General features: G+C 42.2%; 1 protein-coding gene across 2 annotated transcripts in view; it reads left to right on the top strand.

The window, feature by feature from the left end:
• Positions 1-24,313, top strand: part of LOC108701655 (ras-related protein Rab-26-like) — a 157,765-nt gene that overhangs the window by 110,874 nt on the left and 22,578 nt on the right. For both annotated transcript variants that reach the window (XM_018236579.2, XM_018236578.2), the window contains exons 4-6: positions 18,900-18,941; positions 21,099-21,165; positions 21,479-21,531. In XM_018236579.2, coding sequence (XP_018092068.1) covers positions 18,900-18,941; positions 21,099-21,165; positions 21,479-21,531 — 162 coding nt within the window. The remainder of the gene's footprint in view (positions 1-18,899; positions 18,942-21,098; positions 21,166-21,478; positions 21,532-24,313) is intronic.

Below are 24,313 nucleotides of genomic sequence, written 5' to 3'. Positions count from 1 at the left end.
CCATTGGGGAAGGTCCCCATAGGCTTTCCTAAGTTTTTTTGATCGAAGGATATTCCTTCGATCGTTGGATTAAAATCCTTCGAATCGAACGATTCGAAGAATTTAATCGTTCGATCGAAGGAATAATCCTTCTGCGCTAAATCCTTCGACTTCGACGGATTTTAATTCCCAGTCGAATATCGAGGGTTAATTAACCCTCGATATTCGACCCTTAGTGAATCGGCCCCAATGTGTAGGGAATAATTAACCACTTTAAAAAAAATAGGATATTAGGGAGCAAATTTACATAGGGTCGAATATCGAGGGTTAATTAACCCTCGATATTCGACTGACGAATGTAAATCCTTTGACTTCGAATATCGATGTCGAAGGATTTACCGCAATTCCTACAATCGAAGAAAAAATCATCGATCGAACGATTCGAAGGATTTTAAGTCATCGATCAAAGAGACAGTACTTCGACTATCGAATGGTCGAATAGTCAAGCGATTTTAATTTAGAATCGTTCGATTTGAAGTCGAAGATCGAAGTAGCCTATTCGATGGTCAAAGTAGCCAAATTCGACCATTCGAAATTTGAAGTTTTTTTTCTTTTATTCCTTCACTCGAGCTAAGTAAATGGGCCCCTAGATGTCACCGAGAGGTTCCATGGCTGGATAAAGGCACAAAGGTTGCAAGGCAAGTGCTTTTATAGAGATCATGGAACTTAGACTTCTAATATCCTTATATTATAAAGTAAGAGGTAAGTTTTTTCTTAAAATACACAACTTTCAGAGGATCATGTGACACAAGTGACATCACTAAGCACTGCCTATAATTGATAACATATATTATACATGAAATTCATGGCTCTTTTGTATGACGAACATACACTACATGGCCAAAAGTATGAGGCACCTACCTGTCCAGCATCCCATTCCCAAACCAAGGGGACTAATATAGATTTGCTCCTCCATGTGCTGCTTATTTCTGAATTCCTGGTTGTTAGGCAAGTTTTGGTTGCATAAAAACCAGATATTCTGCCAAGTCGAGCCTCCTGTAGGCTGCCAGTCTATAAAGGGGCTACCCAATCACAACAGTTATTTGGAACTTTTGCATGCTTGTGTTTCTCCTCAACTCAATTGAATGGAGCTCACGAGTAAAAAAGTTTGGGGACTCCTGCTCTAGATGTTGATGGAACATTGATGAGGTCAGGGCTCTGTACAGGCCAGTCAAGGTCTTTCACTCCCATCTCAGCAAAACTGACTCAGTGTTTGCTTTGCATTGTAAAACTATGTTTAGAAAAATTTCTCCTCGTCCCAGAATCCTTCAGCGCCTGTTTGAATAGATCCATTCTTTTGGAAAAAGGAAATAGGTCAAGCAGTAAATGAATTTCTGGTTTCCTATACTGCACTGTATTACAGTTTATTGAAGTGACTCCTGCTGGTCACATCCAAACAAAGAATTGAGGCTATAGCTCTAATTAGATATAAATATACAATATAGATGTCACTCAGAAATATGTAGCAGCTGGATTCAATGAGAAACGAGTGGTGCAGGTCCCACCACCCCTTTGTGAATGCCAAGGCAGCGGCAGGTGAAAGTAAATGACACACTATGTAGCCGATGGAATGCAGATTGATAGAAACTTTCAGTCAACCACATGCAATGTTTTGTTTCACACATTTAAATGTCTTATTTCTATAATTGCAGCTTCTGTGCACTCAACTTTATGTTCCGCTGATTTTAGGACCCCTGCCGTAGGAAACCTTTTGATTCAGTCTTTAGCGAGACTTATCCATTAACAATAAAACACACATTAAAGGAAAACGAGAGAGATGGGAGGGAGAAGGAGGACTGAAGGGAACATTAATGTAGTGGGGAGAAGTTGTGCCTTAACCTCAAGAACTCCTATCTACTGCACTTCATTTAAATGCATTTCCGCCACCTGGGATCCACACATTGGAACAAAGTCCCAGGTCATACGATATAGATTAATGTCATTCTGTGATCCTGGTGTATGTTCTTTAAACTCTCACACTTTCTGCATTTCTGTCCAATATTTGCTCGCAACTGAGAGAGACTAAAATTCTATGTAGACAGATTCCCCTAGGAGCCCCCCTGACTGTTTTCAAGCTAGCCTTGGTCACTGGTACCCTGGTCTTGAGACAGACCCACTTATTGGCTTTAAGCTGGCCATAGATGTAAAGATTTTTAAAATGATAATCATGATAAGATCCAATCGTTTTCATGAGACCACGATTATCTTGAAATGTTCGTTTAAATGTATGTGATGTGTCCTTCAACTAAAAAGACCATTTTAGGCGATATTGCCAGCAAAACTGAAGAGTAGCTGCCTGCTTGGCCCTGCAGACATAGATAGATTGCACTGGGACCGATAAAGATTTTTAAACCTGTTTCCTGACAAGTGTCGGCCGAAAAATCGTAAGATGTACGATTGTTCGAATCCCACTAACCGCACAATAATTTGGTCGGACTACACTAAAATCGGTTGTTCGCCAAGAAAAATCATTGTGTCTATGTGGACCTTTAAGAACAGTTCTTTGTTTTTTGTGCTGTGGAGCAATATCCCTATGCTCTCCCACCAATAACTCTTTTAATCCCATACATTCTCATGTCATACGTTCCCAAGTCCATAAAACTCTGTGATTCCTTTGTTTGGGGTTCTGATACTTTGTGAATTCAGAATCCATGGAACTTGTGCCAGATAAATGTTGTCTTTTACCTCAAGTGGTCTCCGGTAACTGAATTTCCACAACAAACTTATCTACAGATCCAGCATGCTCTGTCCAACATGGTGCAGTAGAGCAATGCAACTTCTTGGTAGGGATTGTCCACTGTTGGGTGGTCAACACTAATCAAGCAATTGAAGATCTACAGACCACTGAAAATTTGGCAAAACGTATCCTTAAATGTATGGCCAGTTTCAGCCAATGCACAAAACGCTCACAATTCCAAGAAGAGCCATCATGGACTCAACAGATTGTTGTTAAACACATGGACCAGTCTAACCACAAACGCAGGAGGTGGGCACCACAGGTACTTTCCAAATGGCTGCCAACTGTGAGTCGCCTTTAATTGGAGAGATGAAGCTATCTTCACTTGCAGGAACCAAGCCATCCTCGGATTAAAGAAAAACAAAAGCAATTAAACGGAATGCACTGCCCGCAATGACAGTAAGCAAGCTGCCCGCATGTGCCCCAATCGAGCTCAATACAACAGCCGCTGCCTACACTTACAAAGACTTAACCACAATACAATTGCAGGAATTAAGCTGCCAGTATGAAGAGTTTAAGCCTTCCCTCGGTCGCGGGGATAAAATGTTATTTGTATTGTTCAGTAATGAGTATTCATGCATTTCCTCTTTGTCTGGGATTGGCGCTGAGATCCTTTTAGGAGGCGCAGATGTCGTCTAATACATAAGCAGGACTTCTACCCTAATACATAGGCATGTTCCCAAGCCTGCCATTTGCTGATGAGATACCTGCTAAAGGTAATTACACATTACTTCTGTCTACAAGACACTGCAATGATTTTAAGGTGAATTTCCCAAGGGCATTTGAATACATTTAATAGATGTAATTAAACTGGAGATTTTTTTTTTTTTCCAAAGCAAATGTATTGTCAAAATGTAATTAAAAGGGAACTGGGAGTAGCAGGGGACATTTTACAGCTCGGGGTAAGAGCAGTGTTTATTTTCTAATGGTGGGGGCATGGCTGAAGGTCGCACACGTAGCTCTGTGCATTGTGTGTGTAATATTTGTAATATTTATACTGTATTGGTATTATACAGGGCTTAGATTTGTTGTAATGATGTGTAGGCTGGCATGTGGGCCAACATATTGTCTATGGGCGTGGATTGCAGATGGGCCAGACTTTAGCATGTGACATCCCTTTTATATCACCTCTTTTCTGGAGCCATAACAACTATGGGGTCCACACCCATCTGATATCATCAAGGGGCGGTTGCGTGTTATTACAGGACACGTAATGCCAACTTATTAGGCCCCTCCCATTGGTGCCACATCCATAATTTTCCTACCAGGTGCCCTTCACAAAGTCCTTCCTTATGAGTAGATGTTACTCTGATGCAATGTCTGCATAGGTAAGAAAAGGTTTTCCAACCTCAGGCCATGTTGGATTTTCTCAGATTCTACAGTGTTCTGTAGACTGGATTAATCTTGGTTAAACTGACCCTAGTTTGTGGTAGGATAAAACTTTGTCTATTAAGATATGTGAGATGCTCAGTTCCAGTCTAGGCAGTATCTGTAGTTAGTTGGTATGTTTTCCCTGTGTATATGCTGGTTTTCTCTTGATATTTTGGTTTCCAACCAAAAACATACAGACAGGTTTATTGGCTTCTGATTGTGAGGACTTACCCTGCTGGTCTAGTGGGCCGGCGGGGACGCCCAGCACGCGGCTCCTCTCTGTAGAAATGCCGGTTCCTTAGGGCGCATGCGGCGCAAATCTCCTTTCTTTATAGGCACATTGACGCTGGCGTGATGATGTCAGCGCACAATGGCGTGAAATTCAAACCTATTTAAAGGGACTTTGTGTATTTTGTCATTGCCGTTATTGGTTCATCTTTGTGAGTTCCTGGGTGCTTTTCCTGCATTATTCTGTTATCTGATTCCTGTTTTGACTCCTGCCTGTTTGACTATTCTGACTTCTGTTATCCTGACCCCTGCCTGGTAATCTGACCCGTGCCTGTTTGGACAACTCTTGATTGATCTCCTGGCTTTGACCCTTGCCTGTCTCACTCCTGCTAGAATACTGCCCGCACTGACCCAGCCTGTTTGACTACGATTTTGTCTAAACCTTGAACTGTTACTTTCCGCCCAAAGACTTTGCTTTACAATTGAGCCCCACTGCTCGTCCAGAACCCTCGCTTGGCTCCGCTCTTAATAAGACCTGGCGGCATCCGATTAGCCGAGGGCTCCTCTCGAGGGGAAAGGCGGCTGTTAAAGGCGGAAGCAAGAGCCGAGAACAGGGAGCTTAGCATTGGTTCTGGAATTTGGGTGCCGATTCGTGACACTGATAATATAGGCTTTAGAGGCCCATTTATCAATGTCCGAATTTATCTCATTATTTGCTGAAAAATACACAGACCAAATTTGCACAGGTTCTTCCCCTTGTTTATCAATACATTTTCCCAAAAATTTCCTGTGCGGGGAAAATATAACGAAAAAATCATGAAAAACTAATCGTGCAAATTTTTCAGATTTTGTATTCCAAAAACACAAAATCTTCGGATTATTGCAAGAAACCCATTGCAGATCAGGATATCTTCGGGACTTCTCCCATTGACTTATATGCAGCCTTGCAGTTCTGAGATGCCGGAATTTTTGGATTTGGACTTTTTCCATCCTCGGGGTTTAAAAAATCCTGAAAAAAAAAATTTGAACCCATAAAGCTTTGGACAACTACATTTGACAAATTTTTGTCCACAATGGATGCAGTTTTTTGAATTAGCATCTGAATCCAAAAATGATTGATTCAGTACATTACTACTAATAATTAATCCATATTAATTAATTGGGATAAAGGGTGGAGTAGACTCCAATCCAATAGGGCAGATGGCTCTTAAAGGAACCTCTTAGTAGATTCTTTTGCCAATAGCCTCACATTGTTAGTGGGGGAGCAATTAGCTTGCATAATATTTGGGGCCTCAACCCCTGCAGGTAAGTATTCTAGGCCCCCCATTTGTTTTAAGGTGGGAGCAACTTGAACCCCCACCACCTCCCCCAAGCTATGGAAACCAATCAAATATACCTTGTGCAATATTAATTGGTGGATTTCACATTTTTTTAACTGTGCGTTTTGTGTTAAAAGCTTCCAAACAGACTTTGCTGCTGACAAAATTGCTTTAATTTACAAAATGGATTATTCAAAGGGACGCTGAGGCTGGAACATGCGATGGATCATACATCATATTTTAGAAAAAGCCTAACAGCAGTTATTTATTTGGTGTGGGGGTCGGGGGATAAATAAGAAGCAGAGAAGCTGGAAGGAGAATAACATGTAAATAAACTTGGCTCAGGCAAAACATTTATCTGTATAGGAAATGAGAATGTAGAACACTGTGTATTGTACATCGTCAGGTCTGGGCTTAACAACAAGAACATGAACCACAGACTATAGAGTCTCTACTATGGGACTTATTTGTTACACCTCAGAGTAGGAACGTTTCATAATGCATATTAATGACTTGGACCAGAAAGCCTCACAAAACAAAAGTAAAGGCATGTATGCAGAAACAATGCAGAATTTTATCTACAGGAACATACAGTACAGGAAAGGCATTTTCATTTACCCATTTCATTAAGATCAAAAGGACAGATGTCTCTTAAAGGGGACCTGTCACTCAGACAGCTGTATAATAAATGCTGTATAATAAAAGTACATTTTAAATTAAACATGAAACCCAATTTCTTTTTTTTATTAAAGCATTCCTAGCTGTTGTAAACTCATTTATAAATCTCAGCTGTCAATGAAATTTTGCCTGCCCCTCCTCTATGAATTAGGCATAGAGGCGGGGCAGGCCATTACTTTCACTTTCCATTCAGCACTTACTAGATGTCACTGCTCTCCCCTTATTTCCCCATTTTCTTCACCATTTAATTGTGTAGCCAGCGCATGGGGATCGACATCAGGTCCCCCATTCTGGTGCACAAACAAGATTCTGAGATGATACAAGGCTTGTCTTAATAACAGTGTCCACAAAATGGCTCCTGCCTGCTTGCTATAATTATGAATTCCCAGACCGAAAGAATAAAGTTTCAAAAACTTTATATAGTGTAATTAAAGTTAATTTTGCTTGACTAATGTGATAAAAAAGGATTTGGAATAATTTTTTTTTGGTGACGGGTCCCCTTTAAAGGAACATCAAAGGAAGATCCTCTGCCAATAACAATTAGCTTGCAGCTCACAAGGGCAAGTTTAGATTTCAGCAGCACCATGTGCCATTGGCCTGACTTTATACTGACATATGCCATTGATAGGGTTACCACCTTTGCTGATGGCTAAACCCAAACACGAGGGGGTGGGGCAGATAGCATTGGGGGTGGGGCAGTGATGTAGAAGCAGGCATGATGACATCAGAGATGGACACAATGATGTTGGTGGAGTTATGACACCAGGGCGAGGTTATTGCATCACTTAGATGCAACTGGTTGGTTTTCTATCCAGTTTTAAAGTGTTGATGCCCAGTTCAAAACCACACAGGTGGCTACCCTATCTCTAGCTGTATTCTGCTTGATGAGTAAGCCCAAACTTTTAATTACAGGTATGAGTTCTATTATACAGAAATCAGTTATCCAGAAAGCCCTGAAATACAGAAACGCTAATTTAGAAAAAAATTTTTTATTTTGTATTGATTTGCTTTTTTTGTATCTGTAATAATAAGAAATTAACTGCACTTGATAGTAACTAAGCCATGTTGAGATGAGTATCTTAGTATTTAAATGTTTTTCATGTATCGGCCAGATTATTGTTCGGGTTTCATAAGGCTGAAAACCGAACAGAATGTTGAGCCCTGAACAGGTCTTACAAAAACCCAAACAAAACCCGATCAAGTGGCAACCCTAGCCATTGACCTTACGGTATAATGATATGTGGCATTGGAATGATACTAGGGATGCACCGAATCCAGGATTCAGTTTGGGATTTGGCCTTCTTCAGCAGGATTTGGATTTGGCCGAATCCTTCTGCCTGACCGAACCGAATTCTAATTTGCATATGCAAATTAGGGACAGGGACGGAAATCTTGTGACTTTTTGTCTCAAAACAAGGAAGTAAAAAATGTTTTCCCCTTCCCACCCCTAATTTGCATATGCAAGTTAGGATCTGGCCGAATCTTTCACGAAGGATTCGGCTGAATCCAAAATAGTGGATTCGGTGCATCCCTAAATTATACTATCCTGATGTGCCAGTGGTCTACAGGGTTGGACTGGGGTGTACGCTACCCCAAAGGCCCCCACATCCACTCTGGGGCCCCACTAGCCTCCTGCTCACCCAGCGCAAGCCACTTCCCCCAGCACAAGCACCTTATACTTTTGCCATGATGAGGGGAGGAAGGGGAGTGACAGAGGAAGACAGGCAGGGATCAGTTCTGGGTCGGCAGGGCCCATCCTCTTTTTGCCTTGAGTCCAACCGGCCTAAGTCCAACCCTGGTGGTCTAACATTATACTGAAATGTGCCAGTGGCCTGACGCTGTCCTGAAATGTGTTATTGGTCTGGCCTTATCCTGACTTGCTGTTGGCCTGATGATATATTGCCATGTGCCCTTGGCGTGATGCTATCCTGATGTGCCGTTGGCCTGGCTTTATACTGACATGTAATATGTAAGGAGCCGGACGCACACAACCCTTTCTTTGTCAGGGTGATCCCGAAAGGTTGCCCCTCCCCCCCAAATATCGATGCACTGGTGGTTATAAATGGAGTAAGCTCTCTAGCTGCATGAAAATAGTATCTTCTGTTGCCGAATGGACTGTGCCGGTTCTGTAAGAGGGCTGTACCACCGGTGTAGTGCCATGTAAAGTGTGTGCGGTGTGTCAACGGCCTTGGGCAGGGCTGCCATCAGGGGGGCACAGCGGGGACAGTTGTCTCTGGCCTGACAAAGTCTAAAGTGAAAGAGGGGCCTGGCTGTGATGCACTTTCTGAAAAGTTCGGACCTCAAGCAAAGATTATGTGGCGGAAGACCCTAAGCCAAAAGGAGCCAAATGCTGTAGAAAAAAGCCAAAGAATCTGCCATCGCCCGAGGATAAGGCAGAAGAACCTAAAGTTCCACTTAACCCCAGTGGTGTTTTTGGTTATTTTTTTTTCCATTAAACCCACTAATGTTTTTTTTTTATTTTCTGTGGGGGCCCCTGACCATCAACAGCATTTTTAACTTGTAAGGGGATGAGCTTGGCCACAAAATTTCTATGGGCCCCTGGCCACCTATGTTTTTTTTTAACTTGTAAAGGGGTGGTGTGGGATCTGGGGTGGGGCTTGGGGCAGGGCTGGGGTGGGTGGAGACCAGGGGGCCCAGAAAATGTTGTTGTACGGGGCCCAGTGATTTCTAATGGTGGCCCTGGCCTGGGGTTATCTTGACATATGCCATTGGCGTGACCCTTTCCTGACATGTGCCAATGGCATCAGAGGCTAAGGTGAAAATATATTAATTTTAACAAAAAGATGTATCTGTTTTTGGCACTACCTGCAACCATGACTGCACTTGTGATTGTGTTTGTAAATAAGCCCAAATGTATTTGCAGCAAATTGTCAGCAGAATTCTGCTTCAGTTTTCATAGGGAGTGGGAAGGTCTGCGGCTTTGCTTCTGTTGCAGAAAACTCCTGGCAGAGGCCGCTGCTTATACACAGGTGCTTAATTATACTCTTTATACTCATGAAAAATTCCTCTTCACATAAATAACCATCTGGGACAGCTAAAAATATGTTCCTGCTGCCCAAGCTTTCATTAGCTACAGTCCAGTCAGCATAGGGTCGCAAATATGTGGCTCCAGAGGGAGGTTAAAAAAAACGTCCCTTTCCCTTCTTGAACAGAGCACCCCATTTATCTTCCTTGTCTTCTGTGAGATAATTATTCTACTTGTGCCCAGTGTGGGACAGCGGATATAACCCCATTGTCTCTAGCTGCGTCTATGTACCATGTTATCTCCTGATAGCATTGACCCGAGTGTGAGTAGATGGGATTGGGAGGTTAGATTGTAAACTCCACTGGGGCAGTAAATGTGTGTCTGAGCTATATAAACAACAGATCTAAAATACTAATAATACCCATCTCGTGCTTTAGAGTTGTGCTTAAGAGATAATATTAAGTCGTTTAATACTGTGTGTGTTTAACACAGACACAGTGAAGCCTTGAACCTTGAAAATGTAGCTTCCAGGAAAGTATTTGAACCTCGACACAATGTTCCTCAGCACACCTCACTGATATATGTGTCCTCTCTGCTTTCTCCCCACATCTATGTCTGTGCTATCTCCACCTCCTCTTCACTTCTTCTCTAATCTATGTGACCTCTCTCCTCCTTCTGTGATCCCCATGTTATCTTTGCCTTCTCCCAACCTTTCATTGATTTCCATGCCTCCATTCCATCCTGCTCTCTGCTCTTAGCCTAATCTCTGTGCCCAGTTGGCTCTTGCTTGCTCCTTTGCTTTCTCTGCTTTTTCCCCATTCCTTTACTTTTCTTCATGTGCTCTTAACCTCCTACCTTTTTCAGCTGTGATTTTGGTGCCGTCTCCACCTCCTTTTCACTGTTTTGGCATTGTTCATGCTCTCTGAATATATTCCCAGCTCCTACACTGATCTCTGTTTTTTCTACCCTGCCTCATCCCTGTTTCTTCTCTGATCTTTGTCTCATTCCTGCCTGTTCTTCTGCTCTTCTAGTGTTCTCTGTGCCCTTGCTGTCTTCTCCCTGCTCTTTCCTGATCTTAAAGGGCATGTAAGGCAAAAAAATGAAATCCCATTTTTACTTTCTTTAGTGATAATCTCCAATATATTTTAATAAGAAAACTAACTTTAAACCTATACCTGACTGTATGCAGTGAAATTCTCCCTTCATTTACTGCTGTGGATAGGAATTGTCAGACTGTCCCTAACTGCTCTGCAGGGAAACAATCCTACCTATGAACAGTAGGGGGAGCCCCAGACTTACTTCCCAGCCATGCAGAACTCAAGCAGCTTTGTTTGTTTCCCTGTAGGTCAGTCGGCAACTGTGTAGAGATTTGTATTGGATTTTATTTTTGCCTTTACATCCCCTTTACTGTTTCCAACTCCTGCTGCAGGGACAAAGATCATGGAGCCAGATTTAAACAGATAAACGGGGATTCTATTTCGAGGATTATTTTGCAGCCAATGGTACTGCAAGTTGGAGAAAATTTGTATTAAACAATACAAAAACTATAAATTACTTGACAACACAGGACCCAGTGCAGTCTGTATATTCTGATTATTAATCAGTCTTGCTGTGCTGCTTTGATAATTTACGACGATCCCTAAGCAGCCCAGACCACACTGAGCATGTGCAAAGATGTATAACAAAGTTACAAGATGGTGACCCACTGTGGCCAACTTTGAAAGCATGAATCATTTGTTTGATTAGGCTTGTGGTGCAGTAAGTTCATGTTTATGTTTAGTATACAAAATACAGCATTTCTAGCCTTATTCTATTTTAGACTTTACTTCCCCTTTAAATAAGGTGTACAGGTAAAAATAATAATTCTTTTTTCCAAGTCCTTAAAAATGGTAAAAAAAAGAATGCCAGCTGATGCAATGTTATAAAGCCCTTCCTGTTCCACCACAAATCGAATCCTCTCTGTACCCACGGAATACTCTGAAGATTGTGTTTCTGGGCCTGGCGCGAGAGACGGATCAGTTCCCAAGCTCCTGACTTAGCTACTTGCTGCTTGTGAAACATAGGCGCATAAAGGAACTGCTGGAGGTGCTTGAGATAAATAAGAACATTCACATTGATTCATTGATCTGTTCTATTGAATTGGCATTAGTAGCTCTCGATTTGGCCACTGTCCCAATCACGTCCCTCTATCCGTCACAGCTCACAAAACAAACGCACACGCGAGGGCTCTTATTGATGAGAAGCAAATGAGCACAAAAACATCTCAGGACAAGCCTTTATGCTAAGCGTTCCTCTATCCACCTTGATTTGTCTGTGCCAATTTGTGTTGCAAGACTTAATGGCTTGCAACCCACAATCAGATGAGGGAGATGTGCGGCACTGTGATTTAGAGCTGAAGCACAATTGGCTGGTGGCCACTTTGAGGGAACATGGTTCCTGGCTGATATAATATAGACAAGGGAGGCTGCACAGCAGGCGGGGTTTTGCCTCATCTTGAAAGCTTAATTGTAATAATTATTTAGCTGGTAAACAGGTCATGTTTACTTGACTGTGTTATTGCATTTTACTTAGCAGCTCGTGTTTTATGCTGCTGGCGGAAGTCATATTGCTCTTCCACCTAATTTGACAGCAGAACAGGCTACAGATTTCTTATGGCCTTTCGTGCTCTTTTAATTATGACATTTGTCATTTCCTGTTCATAAGCGACGTTATGTCCACCGTGCCCTTAAAGGTTGTTTTTTGTGTGTAGATTTATTAAGAGTACCGAGGATGTTGTAGAAATAAATCAGTGGAACCCTTGTGGCCTAGGAGGGACTAAAAATGAAACAGCATGGTTGTCCGTAGGGTCTCCAGTAGGGATTCACCAAATCCACTATTTTGAATTCGCCCGAATCCTTCGCGAAAGATGTGGCCAAACAGAATCATAATTTGCATATGCAAATTAGGGGTGGGGAGGAGAAAAATCTTTTTACTTCCTTGTTTTGTAAAAAAAAAAAGTCATGCAGTTTCCCTCCCTGCCCCTAATTAGCATATGCAAATTTGGATTTGGTTTGGCCAGGCAGAAGGACTCGGCTGAATCCTGCTGAAAAAGACCGAATCCCGAACAGAATCCTGGAATTGGTACATCCCTAGTCTTCAGTTGTACCACACTGGTGCAGATTTAGGGAATAAAAGAATCTCTTGTATCAGTAACTGGTCTTTCACTGAAATTCGATCCCCTATAAGTAGTAAAGGCACAATGGTTGCCCAGAAGCATGGCAACCAAAAAGATTTACTGGTGACCTTTTAAACAGGTGACCAGTAAAATCTGCTAATTGGTTTCTATGGGTTACAGCTCCTGAGCAAACTTAGTGGTTTTTATTCCATGATTCCATATATTTCTTGTTGGCTTTCACCAACGGCAATGGCTAGTGAGCACTAAGAATTCCCAACCCCCCCAAAAAAAAAAGGCCAACCCAATTCTATCACTTTATCCATAGAGCACCGATAACCTAATTGTAGGCTTTGTCTACCACGCTTCTATTATTCAAAGGATTTATAATATTTGCCATTGGACTTAAGTCAATCTTATAGTCTAGAGGTGTTAAGAGTATGGGCTAACCCTCTCTATTGACCACCTGCAATGGCATCCCCAAAATGAATCATAGGGCACCTATAAGTCTTAGAGGATACCCAAACCAGTTCTATCATTTAATCTATAGAGTATAAACAACCCAACTCTAGTCTTTGCAGTTCTTTCATTCTTTGGCTATTAAGTGAAAGATTCATAATATTGGGCATCAGTCAATCCTGTAGACAAGTAGTGTTTCACCTATGGGCTAGTAGTTTGCATTCAACACTTCAAAGGGATAATGAGCCCCAAAATATATTATGGGGCACCTATAGTTATTAGATGATACCTGATCCGGTTTTAGCCATTTACCTGGAGAACAATGACAAGCAACTCAAGCTTTGGCTGATCTACCACTAATAATTGGATGATGTGTAATATCTGCCACTGGGACATCAATCAATCCTACAGTCAAGTGGTGTTTTGATTTTTTTAATTTAAGCCCCCTCACAGATCCAATATTTGGTCAGGGGCCCCCTATGTTATTTCTGGGTTTCAGGGTTACAAGCTTAAGTGTACATTCAAAACCTAACCCTAAACAAGCTTTAGAGACTTCCAAGAGTATCTTGGGCATCAAATAAGCTTCCTCCTCAAATCCCACCCTAACTGGCTGTTCTATGTTCCCCCTAAAAACACAAGCACAGTGTCCATCTCACAAGGAAACTTCGAAAAACAAAGCACTCCGCGTGCCATCACGCCGGCGATTTACAATCTAGCCAGTTCAGGGAGATTAGTCGCCCGAAGAAGAGGCGATTTGTCGCTGGGCGACTAATCTCACCAAATCTCCACGTGTGTCTCTGCCTTAAAGCAGAGAAGTGTTCTGAGGATGCTCTGCTCCAGAAACAGATCAGAAGCTTCTGATGCCTTTTCTTATCTCCTTCCTGAACAAAGCAACCTCAGATCATCTCTCTGTTTTCCATCAGAAAGTTATGACCAATAGGTGGTGGTGTTGTTACAAAATGTATTATATTAGAACAGTGATCCCCAACCAGTGGCTCATGTTGCTCTCTGACCCCTTGAATGACCCTTTGAATTATATTCCGAGACATAATGCAATTGTTTTAATTTGTGTTTTTTGAGTTATTAGCGAAAAATAGCGAAGGAGAAAGACTCTAGCGGTACTTCGCTCCCTAACGCCTGGCAAATCTGCGCACTGGCGAATGGACGAAACTATGCAAATTCACTAAGATGCGGATTTTACTTGCGCCAGACTAACCTTCGCCACCTCAGACCAGGCGAAGTGCAATAGAGTAGATAGGAGTTCCTAAAAAAGTAGTTGAAAAAGTCCCAAAAAGCGTCTTCCTTTTTCATTGTGATAGGCTGAAAAATAGTACAATTTTTTTTGGGGTAACTGGCTTCCCCCTACATTTCCTAACATATGGCACATAAACTATACACTGGGCTCATGTGTAGGGCAATATAACACCTTTATTTTATTTTATTAAGGTTTCCCGGACTTGTGTAGTGTAATGTATTTGCTGCAACATATACGTCCATTCAACTTTAACTTCCCGCTGAATGCAAATTAGCCAACGCTAGCGCATCTTCGCTTCGCTTGGCGCAGTAACGCTAGCACAAATTCATAATACAGGAATTGGTGGACCAGGTTGTGGTATATCTTAAGGAATCCGATATCCAGTTCCCAAAATTTATGTCCTAAGATAAAGTAAAGTTGCAATAACAATTAATGAAATCGGGAATAGATACTAACGCAGGAACCGTTCTGCTACTTTCTTTATTAACACGACAGCTCAAAACATGTCGTGTTAATAAAGAAAGTAGCAGCACAGTTCCTGCGTTGGAGTTTCCATTCCCGATTTCATTATTTGCTAGCGCAACGTTCGGCTCCCTGGATGCAACTTTGGATTTTAGTGAATTAGCGTTGTACTGGCGAATCTACGCCTTGCGCTGTGAGCGAAGTGAATTTGCCCCTATGTGTGCCTGAATAAAGCCACTGATGAAGTCAGTGATCTCTGGGAAGTTTCTGGGAGAGCACAATATTGGAGATTTACAGTGTTTGTTCTACCAAACAGATCCTCCTGTAGGCTGCCAGTCCACATAAAGCTACTAACCAATCACAGTCCTTGGTTGGCAGCCCCGGGAACATTTTACATGCTTGTGTTGCTCTCCTACTCTTTTTACATTTGAATTTGGCTCATGGTTGGGGACTCCTGTATGAGTAGTTTATAAAAACATTAATAGCTCTGAAACAAAAAGAAAATGAATGTAAATTGCGGTATCTTAATCATGGTATTGTGAAATGGATAGACCCGCAACAAATCTCCCAATCTCCTAATCCATTGTCAGCACAGGTACAGCAAACTGTTCATGGCAACAGTGTTCCTTTCTGTTCTTATTCCACCAAGTTCATATTATATTTTTTTAACCATAACACCGGCCAGGACCTGGAAATAAAAGCTGTGACGTTTGTTTGGTTTTTTTTTGCTGAAAGAAGCTTTCTGAGAACAAGATAAATGGGCCTATATATCCCTCACGGTGCAATAAACACCCTCGTTGGAAGTGTTCCCACCCTGCGGAGAGAGTACAAGGGCCTCTCCGTCTCCCGCCGCCTCAGTCCCCAGCACTGAGTAATGGTAACACATTTTCTATTGCCACTTAACGCTGTGGCTGCTAATGAATTTTTTTACTTTATCCACTCAGATCTCTTATAACGACTTCCAGTTAAACAAACAACAATCACAAATTATCCCTGTGTTTATACATTTAATTCCCCCTAGTCTGAAGCACGGCAAAGGAACTTCGCACTGATTATGGATTTAGAAAACAATGTTTTGTATGAAGTTTCTTCCTGAGAAAAGGGCAACTAAAGTCCGGGACTAAGGTTATGGTTAGGGGCGGGGGGAAAGGAAATATATGGCATAACCTGAAGATCCTCTGGGCTTCCACTGCCCTGGGCCCACTATTGTACGTTAGTGGTTATTTTAATGGAGAACAAAAGACCACTAACAACACCAGATTCACTCCACAGGCCTCCTCTCCACTCACCAAGGAACAACTATCCCTTTTCCTGGCTGAAAAATGTAGTGAACCTCCATGGGGTTGGCGGCACCAGAGCATGCATTTTTCAAGCCTAAAGAACCTGGCTTCAACTGCCATGTTCCATGTTGGCAGTTGCAGTGTAAAGGACCTGATTCCACTACACTATCCTTCAGCCCAGAAAAGCTGCTGTTTGGTGGATCCCCAGGGGTGCGGTTCAAGGTAGTCTTTTGCAGGGGGCCTGCAGTTGTCAGCCGGTTTACTTGACATGACATACAAATGATAACTTTCTTTCAGGACTTTTTACCAATTCAGCTTAGCCACTAGAGGGCACTCTTTTTTTTGTCCATCTGAGGATGAGGTCATGTTAATGGCTGCTCCCATTACTGTAATATAAACACAGATATCTAGGTAAATAAGGCCACCTGAATAGTATAACCCCTACAAAGGTCATGCAGAAAGTATATAGCAAAATAATGAGAATGAAAACCCATCTTAGAGAGAGGAAATCCCTTGTTCCTTTATCTTCAGATACAGTTGATTCTATAGATCTGCATCTAGATACACTGGAAGCCTGGCAATCACTGCGTAAAGACAAATGTCGGTTTCCAAAGAAGAAATTTCCCATGGCATTTGTCTAAGAAGGATCAACACTAAGGTCACGTTAGGGCGGTTATTTGTTCTAATTAGAGAATTAGAACTGCCACTTACTTAGAATTGAGATGAATCACTTAGGAGATTTTTATATTGTGAGCCACGTCCTTTACATAACAAATCTGGTGCAGGTACAGAGTGTAAAAGGCGGAGGTGCTAATTACTTCTTGTATCACATATAAATAAGCCTCTGCTTGGGGAAACGTGCAGAATTAACACTGACATCAACCTGTGTTTCCCCTCCTAAAGGAAAACTCCCAGCGAATAATTTGTTAGGGTAGCTATACCGAGGGGCTGCAGTCTGTAAAACTATGTCATTTCATTCATTGCAGCAGTTTCCATGTAGACTTTGGGGTAGAGTCCTGCGTGGGTCCATTTTTTGGACCGACCCTAACCCGCAACCTGCAACCCGGACCCGCATTCTTACACGCTTGGACCCGCTACCCGATCCTACCCACAAGTACCTCATCCGCAACCCGGACCCACGACCCGCTGACCATCAAAAATCAGGAAGTGCTGTCCTTGGAAACCGGAAGTGACATCATCGGAAGTAGACATGTTCAGGGAAAAAAGGAGTAAAACAGGAAGTGCTGTCAATGTAAACCGGAAGTGACGTCATCGGAAGTAGCCGTGACCAGAAAAAAGGAGTGAATATCTATATTGAGAAGACCCGCGGCCCGACCCGCGACCCGCAAAACCCACACCTGGAACTTCTAATTGCAACCCACAGGGTACCGCAGGTTTTTGCGGGTACCCGAGCCGCTGCAGGACTCTACTTTGGGGAGTTTTTGGGGAATCCACTACTGCACAGTAAAATGGCCATAGATGCACCAATAATATCGTACAAAACTCATTTTCGTGCAATATTCGGTGTGTGTATGGTGTGAGATGAGTCAACCTTGGATATCGGGCTAACATCGCCCATTGTTAGTGCTGAATCGTCAGATACAGTTAGAATTCTATTGTTTCTGTCTGTATATCTGACAATTCAGCTCTACACGTGTGTATTGAAACGAACAATCTTTAATGGAAAGATCTTTTCCAGGAAAGATCATAATTGTAATGTCTTTGGAGACCTTAAGAGTTCATACCTTTCATTGCTTATCCCTCTGTTCAGGCACCTTCCATTTCATCCTTCTTTCTCGACAAACAAGTAGGCCGTTGCTAAAGAATGGTGACCCCCAGTAACATCTAACAAGCAGTCTAAATGAAGAAAGCAGATCACTTGGGTTTCTATGTCTGGGGCAAAGTTCCCCTTTTTTTCAGCTCTTTGATTTGCAAACTGAGGTGAAGCACTTTACTCTCCTATAATGGAGAAAGGGTAACCAGAACTAGGTGGAGCCCTTAGACATCCATTCTAGGAGTACAAGTGCAGACCATGGCAGCGCTCCATGGAGAAAGGGCATGTGATGGTTGGCATGTGGGCATACCACAGAAGTAGAGGTAAATCAGACATACAGGGGCCACAAGAAGCAGGAAAGCCCATGTCAGTGGTAGGGTTGCCACCGCCAGTATTTACCAGCCTGTTATTAATAGAGAAAAAAGATAAATATATAGGTATTTTTTCCAGAAAAGGTGGCAACCCTAGTCAGGGGTAACGGTTAAGTAAAGGTCTTTGCTGTCATCTGAACTTTGTGTGGGATTCTTAATGCCAGGTGAAACTGCTAGGTACATGGGCACTAAGGGGTACAATTTGGCTCTTACACTTGCACCTGGGCAATGTTAAATGAGCCCTTCAAGGTTAAGTGGATGGAGAACTGAGTGTAAGATCTGTTTTACCTTTAAAAGGGGTTTACAATGGACATCATTTTTACTATCAGGAATCATGGAGTTCCAAATGTCACCAGGCCATTCCTATGTGCCTCCTAATCTCACCCACCAAACTTCCCTTCAGCCTCTTTCTCACCCAATGGCAGACTAGGCGGGCATAGTTTTCTTATTTGTGTATCATTAATCCAACCAAGATTTAGATCCTTGCATACCACTCAACTTCAATATCAAAACATCAGAACATTTATAACCAGGACTCACCCCTGATCCTACCAAATCCCTGGCCAGAATCCAGCAAAGCATGCCCCATATGGAGCTTTCTATTAAGGACTGGGGACCCTTGAGTGCTGGCATGCAATTGTGAGTATTGCTGCTGTTTTGTAAGTAAATCTGTTCTGAGACAGGGGACATTGCATATTTTAGCAGTGAATAGATGTAACCAGGTAACGCTGCTTCTCACTCACATACTCACATGGGAATTCTCTTTCTTTCTGTGTGTTTCTTTTCCAGAACAAGGTGTTAAATGTAGATGGAGTCAAAGTGAAACTACAGGTAAGATCTCTAAATAAATGTGGCTTTGGGAACTGGAATCTTTTCATTGAACGGGAGTGGGATGGTGGTTCATTTTGGCTTATATCACAGGTAGCTTTCTAACCTGGCTTCCAGTCATATCAATGAAAGGAGTGGGGGGGGGGGTAGGTAAATATCATACGTTTCTGATTCGCCAGTAGAGAAACACTATGTTAGGCATAAACACTGGCCCATCAGTGTAAGCCTGAAATTCTTAAAGGAATTGTTTAGTATAAAAACTGGCTAAACAGATAGGCTGTGTAAAATAAAAAATATTTCTAATATAGTTAGCCAAAAAATGTAATGTAAAAAAGGCTGGAGTAACATAATAGCCAGAACACTACTTCCTGAATTTCAGCTCTCTTGGTTTCCACTGATTGGTTACCAGGCATTAACCAATCAGAGACTTGAGGGGGCACATGGGTCATAACTGTTGCTTTTTAATTTGAGCTGAATGCTGAGGATCAATTGCAAACTCACTGAACAGGTATGTCCCATGTAGCCCCCCTTTAAGTCGCTGACTAACTCAGAGTTAGAGAGCTGAAAAGCAGGAAGTAGTGTTCTGGCTATTATGTTAGACATCCAGTCACTCCAGCCTTTATACATTACATTTTTGGCTAACTAACTATATTAGAAATATTATTTATTTGCACAGTCTATTTATTTACCCAGTTTTTACTTTTACACTGAACTGTTCCTTTAAGGTATATTGACTACCCGGTACTTTACCCACTCCATACCCCTTTCTGCACATTCCCAATTTTCAGCTTACACCCTTCCCCTTACTCTTATAAAGTCCATTCCATTGTGCATAGAGAACTCCTCTTCCAGCCCCAGTGTCCGGCATCACTAATTAAACATGGATGCACACTAAGGGGCACATTTACTTAGCTCGAGTGCAGGATGAGAATGAAAAATACTTTGAAATGAACAGTTCGAACTAAAAATCGTTCGACCATTCGATAGTCGAAGTACTGTCGCTTTAAAAAAACTTTGACTAGCTACTTCGCCAGCTAAAACCTACCGAGCACCAATGTTAGCCTATGGGGACCTACCCCATAGGCTTTCTAAGTAATTTCTGATCGAAGGAAAATCATTCGATCGAAGGAAAATCATTCGAATCGTTCGATTCGGACGAACGATTTTTCCTTTGATCAAACAAAATGCGGTAAATCCTTCGATATTCGAAGTCGAAGGATTTTACTTCGATGGTCGAATATCAAGAGTTAATTAACCCTCGATATTCAACCCATAGTAAATGTGCCCCTAAGTAAATATCTCCCTTAGTGGACTCTTAAAGTGGCCAGACCCATAAAAGCATGCGGACTTGGCCTCTCCAGACTGTGTCGTTATTGGCGACACAGTTCAGTTATCTGCCTCAACTTTTAAAAATCTTCTTGATGTCTGACAGGTCTTTGTTGGGCATCAGCATGAGATGATTATTGGTGTGTGGGTGGTACAATTGGTCAGAGATCAACTTGAAAGTGGTGAACTCACCAAGCCAGCAGATCTAATTGTGTATGGCCAACTTTACTCATATGGTAGCTACCAGGTGCCCTACAGACTTACAGTTCAGGAAGGAGGGGTACAGATCTCACTTAGAAGTATAGAAAATCTGGAAAGGATTGCACACTCAATTTAGAAAAGTTAAACCATATTTATATATATATATACAAAAATAAAAGTGACCCCAATGCGTTTTGACCATATTGGTCTTCCTCAGGGGCACAAATAACAAAAAGACAAAGAAAGTTTTTGTCTTTTTGTTATTTGTGCTCATTTTTATTTTTGTATATTTTTTGTCTTTTCTTAATTAATAAATATGTGGTTTAATTTTTTTAAATTGAGTGTGCAATCCTTTACAGATTTTCTATATGTGCGATTTGGAGACCCACATGGGGAGTCTCCCTTTGGATTAGCACCTCGTATTATATATTTTTACGGGTGTGCACTGTCTTCTCTAATTTTTACTCACTTAGAAGTAAGCTGTAGGCCATACGTGCAAGCTATTCCACCCTCATTGCCCTCAAGAATAATAGCAAAAGAATTAGGCATTCCCAGAGCTCTATGCCCCTTCCTGTCTCTTTTGTCCTCACTGCCAGCACTTTGACTATTACTCTTTGCTCTCTTTCACTGCAGATTTGGGACACCGCGGGGCAGGAAAGGTTCCGGAGTGTAACACACGCATACTACAGAGATGCACATGGTAAGTGCCGCAGTCAAGAGAAACTAGATAGTTGGCCAATTTGTGAACTAGAAAAGGGGCTCTTTCACAAATACACAAGGGAATTGTGGGTTCCACATTGGTTCCACATAGTAGACAAGCGCCATATTACATAGACATACAGTATGTTAACCATAGGCCAAGCAATGTTTGAATAACCAGAAAATTAGTGAGAGTGTAGGAAAGGGGACACCCACGTCCCGTTTATCACCTGTCCTATATACTATACATATGTATCTTTGCAACCCTTTACACTTTTGTGCCCAACACTGTCTTCTTGCTTGTGTCTCTCCAGCTTTACTCTTACTGTATGATGTGACCAACAAGAGTTCTTTTGACAACATCCAGGTAACAACTGCATCATGGCAAGTGCAATAGTAGAATTGGCACCTTCTAGCTTGCAGGGCTTGCTGGGCATGTTAGTTCATGGAGGATCTTCAGTCAAGCTATTGGAGATGACTTTATTTAAGCCATTCCTTTACTAGTATTTACCAATAGCTTATGCAGAACATCATTAGACAATTACAGCTGGAATGAGAGGGGGAGAGAGATAAAGTACCTCCCTATGTATTTAGCATTAGACACTAATGGACTCATTACTCATTAGAGGTTCAATAACTATGTGCTCCCCTGTCCGGAGGCATCAATAATGCCGGCTGTGAGGTTGAAAATAACAGCAACCGCAACAAATAATCTCAAACGCCATTGTTGTTTTTTAGAGTAGAAAACGTGTTTTTGTGTGAGTTATCCCTGTAGGGGCGTTCTTGACAGGTTGTTACTTGTTGGCAGTCTGCAAAAGCAAAAAAATTGTAGTTGCCAGGGAAACGCGTAGCGCCGTAGCTGCATTGCTGCCTATGTTCTCAGTAGATTCGTGGAGGTTGGAATAGGAAGCCAATGTAGTGAAGAGTAGCCAGAGGCCATCAGAGATGCATCCAAGGTTTGGACAGAGATATGGTCAAATGGTCAGAGTCGGGCAGGCAGCAGAGGTTGTGTGATAAAGAAGCAAGCTGAAGATTAAGAAGGGCAACAAACGGGGGTCAGGAACAAATCTGGGTCACAGCTGAAGGTCAATGCCCCTTAGTGCTTGCTTAAGAAGCACTTGGTCCTCAGGGAAAGTTGGATACTGCTCGAGCCAGTGGCGTAACTATAGAGGAAGCGACCCCACATTTACCAGGGCAGGGGGAAGACGTGGAATCAACTTTCTGTATAACGTTCATATCTCCCCTCCCACCACTCTTCTTCTTTTAATTGTGTGATCATCTGGCAGCAGAGGGGGGTTTGCGCAGGTCCGGACTGAGAATTAAATTAGGCCCTGGCATTTCAGGTACACAGAGGCCCAATCAGCCCACACAGAGGCCCAAACAGCCCCCACCAGCCCACTAAATACTGAATTTCTATGGGACCTTATAGCAGCCCCTCTGGCATTTGCCAGAACCCACAAATTGCCAGTCCGGCCTGGGTTTGCGGATTGGAGCAGCTATGTGCGCCAGGGCCCTTGTACTCCCCTGCTCCAAGCGCCAGAAAATGTGGCATTACATGGCCTGAAAATTCTGATGCTCCCTAATTTGCACATCCAAATAATGTTCAAAGTAGGGGGAGAGTATAGTGATGCCTACATGCCTCCAACCAACCCCTTACTTACCACAGTCAGCTCTGTATTCGTAGGGGAAGCCACTCTGTGCAAAAATAAATGGCTGACTGCCTGGTGTAAATGACCCCATTTTATCTAGAGAAATATTGCAGTGCCTGATTGACTTTAGCACATTAATGTCTGAGCTAAACATGTAAACGTTTTAGTTATTCTGCAAAGGTTTCTATCCAGACACATAACAAGCGGCCCATGGGTCCCAATAAAAATCTAGTCTGGCTTGGCCCTTCCTACTTGTTGGAAGCTCACAAATCACATCCCCCTCTATTCAGCTTTATTCCTTAGCCCCTGTTGTACAAACTTTCAAGGTGCAGAGTAGACTAGCCCATTGGCACCCAGAGAACACGAGGGACATGGGAACGAATAATTCATGGTTTTCCATTAGAAAAAGGGCCCAATCAACCATTATACACATGGGGGATATCGGTGAAGAGTAGGTGATAGGTGGGATGGGGCAGCCAGTAGAGTAAATATCAAGAGCTGCCCAAGTTGGGGAGACATTGGGGCAAATTTTTAGTAAAAGCGTGTTTTTTTAGGAAAAATTTGCCAATTTACAATTCGCAGGGACATGGCCAATTTACTTAAAGGCAAAGAGGACAATTTGCTAGTGAAAAAGCTCAGCGTTAGAGCAGTTTTCCGCCATTTCACCAGGAAAATTTAGTTAACCCACAAATTTATTAAAGGGTAACTTTCCAATATGTTATCCCTTTCGACAAAGTCTATTTCGCCAGGTTCTGACTGGCAAATTGATAAGATGACGCTACATCCTTATCTTGACAGTAGGAATAGAAAGAAATATTTAGCTATGTAGTTGTTACCTGTTGTACCGCAGTGCAGAATCCCCTCAAAAGTGCCGTAGGTGGTGCCCAGCCAATCACATCAGGTCACTGTCAGAGTGAGAAGATAATGTATAAGGCTTCCTCCTCCAAAAATATTATGTGGAAATCAATCATTTTTTAAAATGTCTTTGAAGAACTTTTGGCTCAATTTGTAACTCGGCTTCAGAACACCTTGCTGCTGTAATTAGTGGAGGCCGACTTCCAACTCTGGAAGGGCCCCACTGCGCTAATAATGTGGCTTTCAGTCGCCTTGATGGATTTCGCTGTTTCTCCATCTGACAGCAAATGTGTTTTTATTGCTTCCCTTTGGGGAAAGTTTCACAAAAAAAAAAAATTAAGGAGTATATTTATCAAAGAGTGAAGTTAATAGTGAAGTTCCGCCACTAGAGTGAAATTCCGCCACTCTCCATTCGTTTCTATGGGATTTTTATAGACGTATTTATCAAAGGGTGAACTTTCACTTTCACCCATTGATAAATCCCCCCTTTAAAATCCCATAGAAATTAATTGAGAGCTGCGGAATTTCACTCTAGTGGCGGAACTTCACTCTTTGATAAATTTACCCCTAAGACTTGGTTGCAGCCTTGCAAAAATGGACGCAGTTGTTGCGGATATTGACAACTTTCATTAAAGTTATTTGCAA

Source organism: Xenopus laevis, chromosome 9_10L (assembly GCF_017654675.1).
Source record: "Xenopus laevis strain J_2021 chromosome 9_10L, Xenopus_laevis_v10.1, whole genome shotgun sequence".
Classification (NCBI taxonomy): Eukaryota; Metazoa; Chordata; class Amphibia; order Anura; family Pipidae; genus Xenopus; species Xenopus laevis.
The sequence above is the reverse complement of the archived record's forward strand: the minus strand, read 5'-3'. Positions and strand labels throughout refer to the sequence as shown.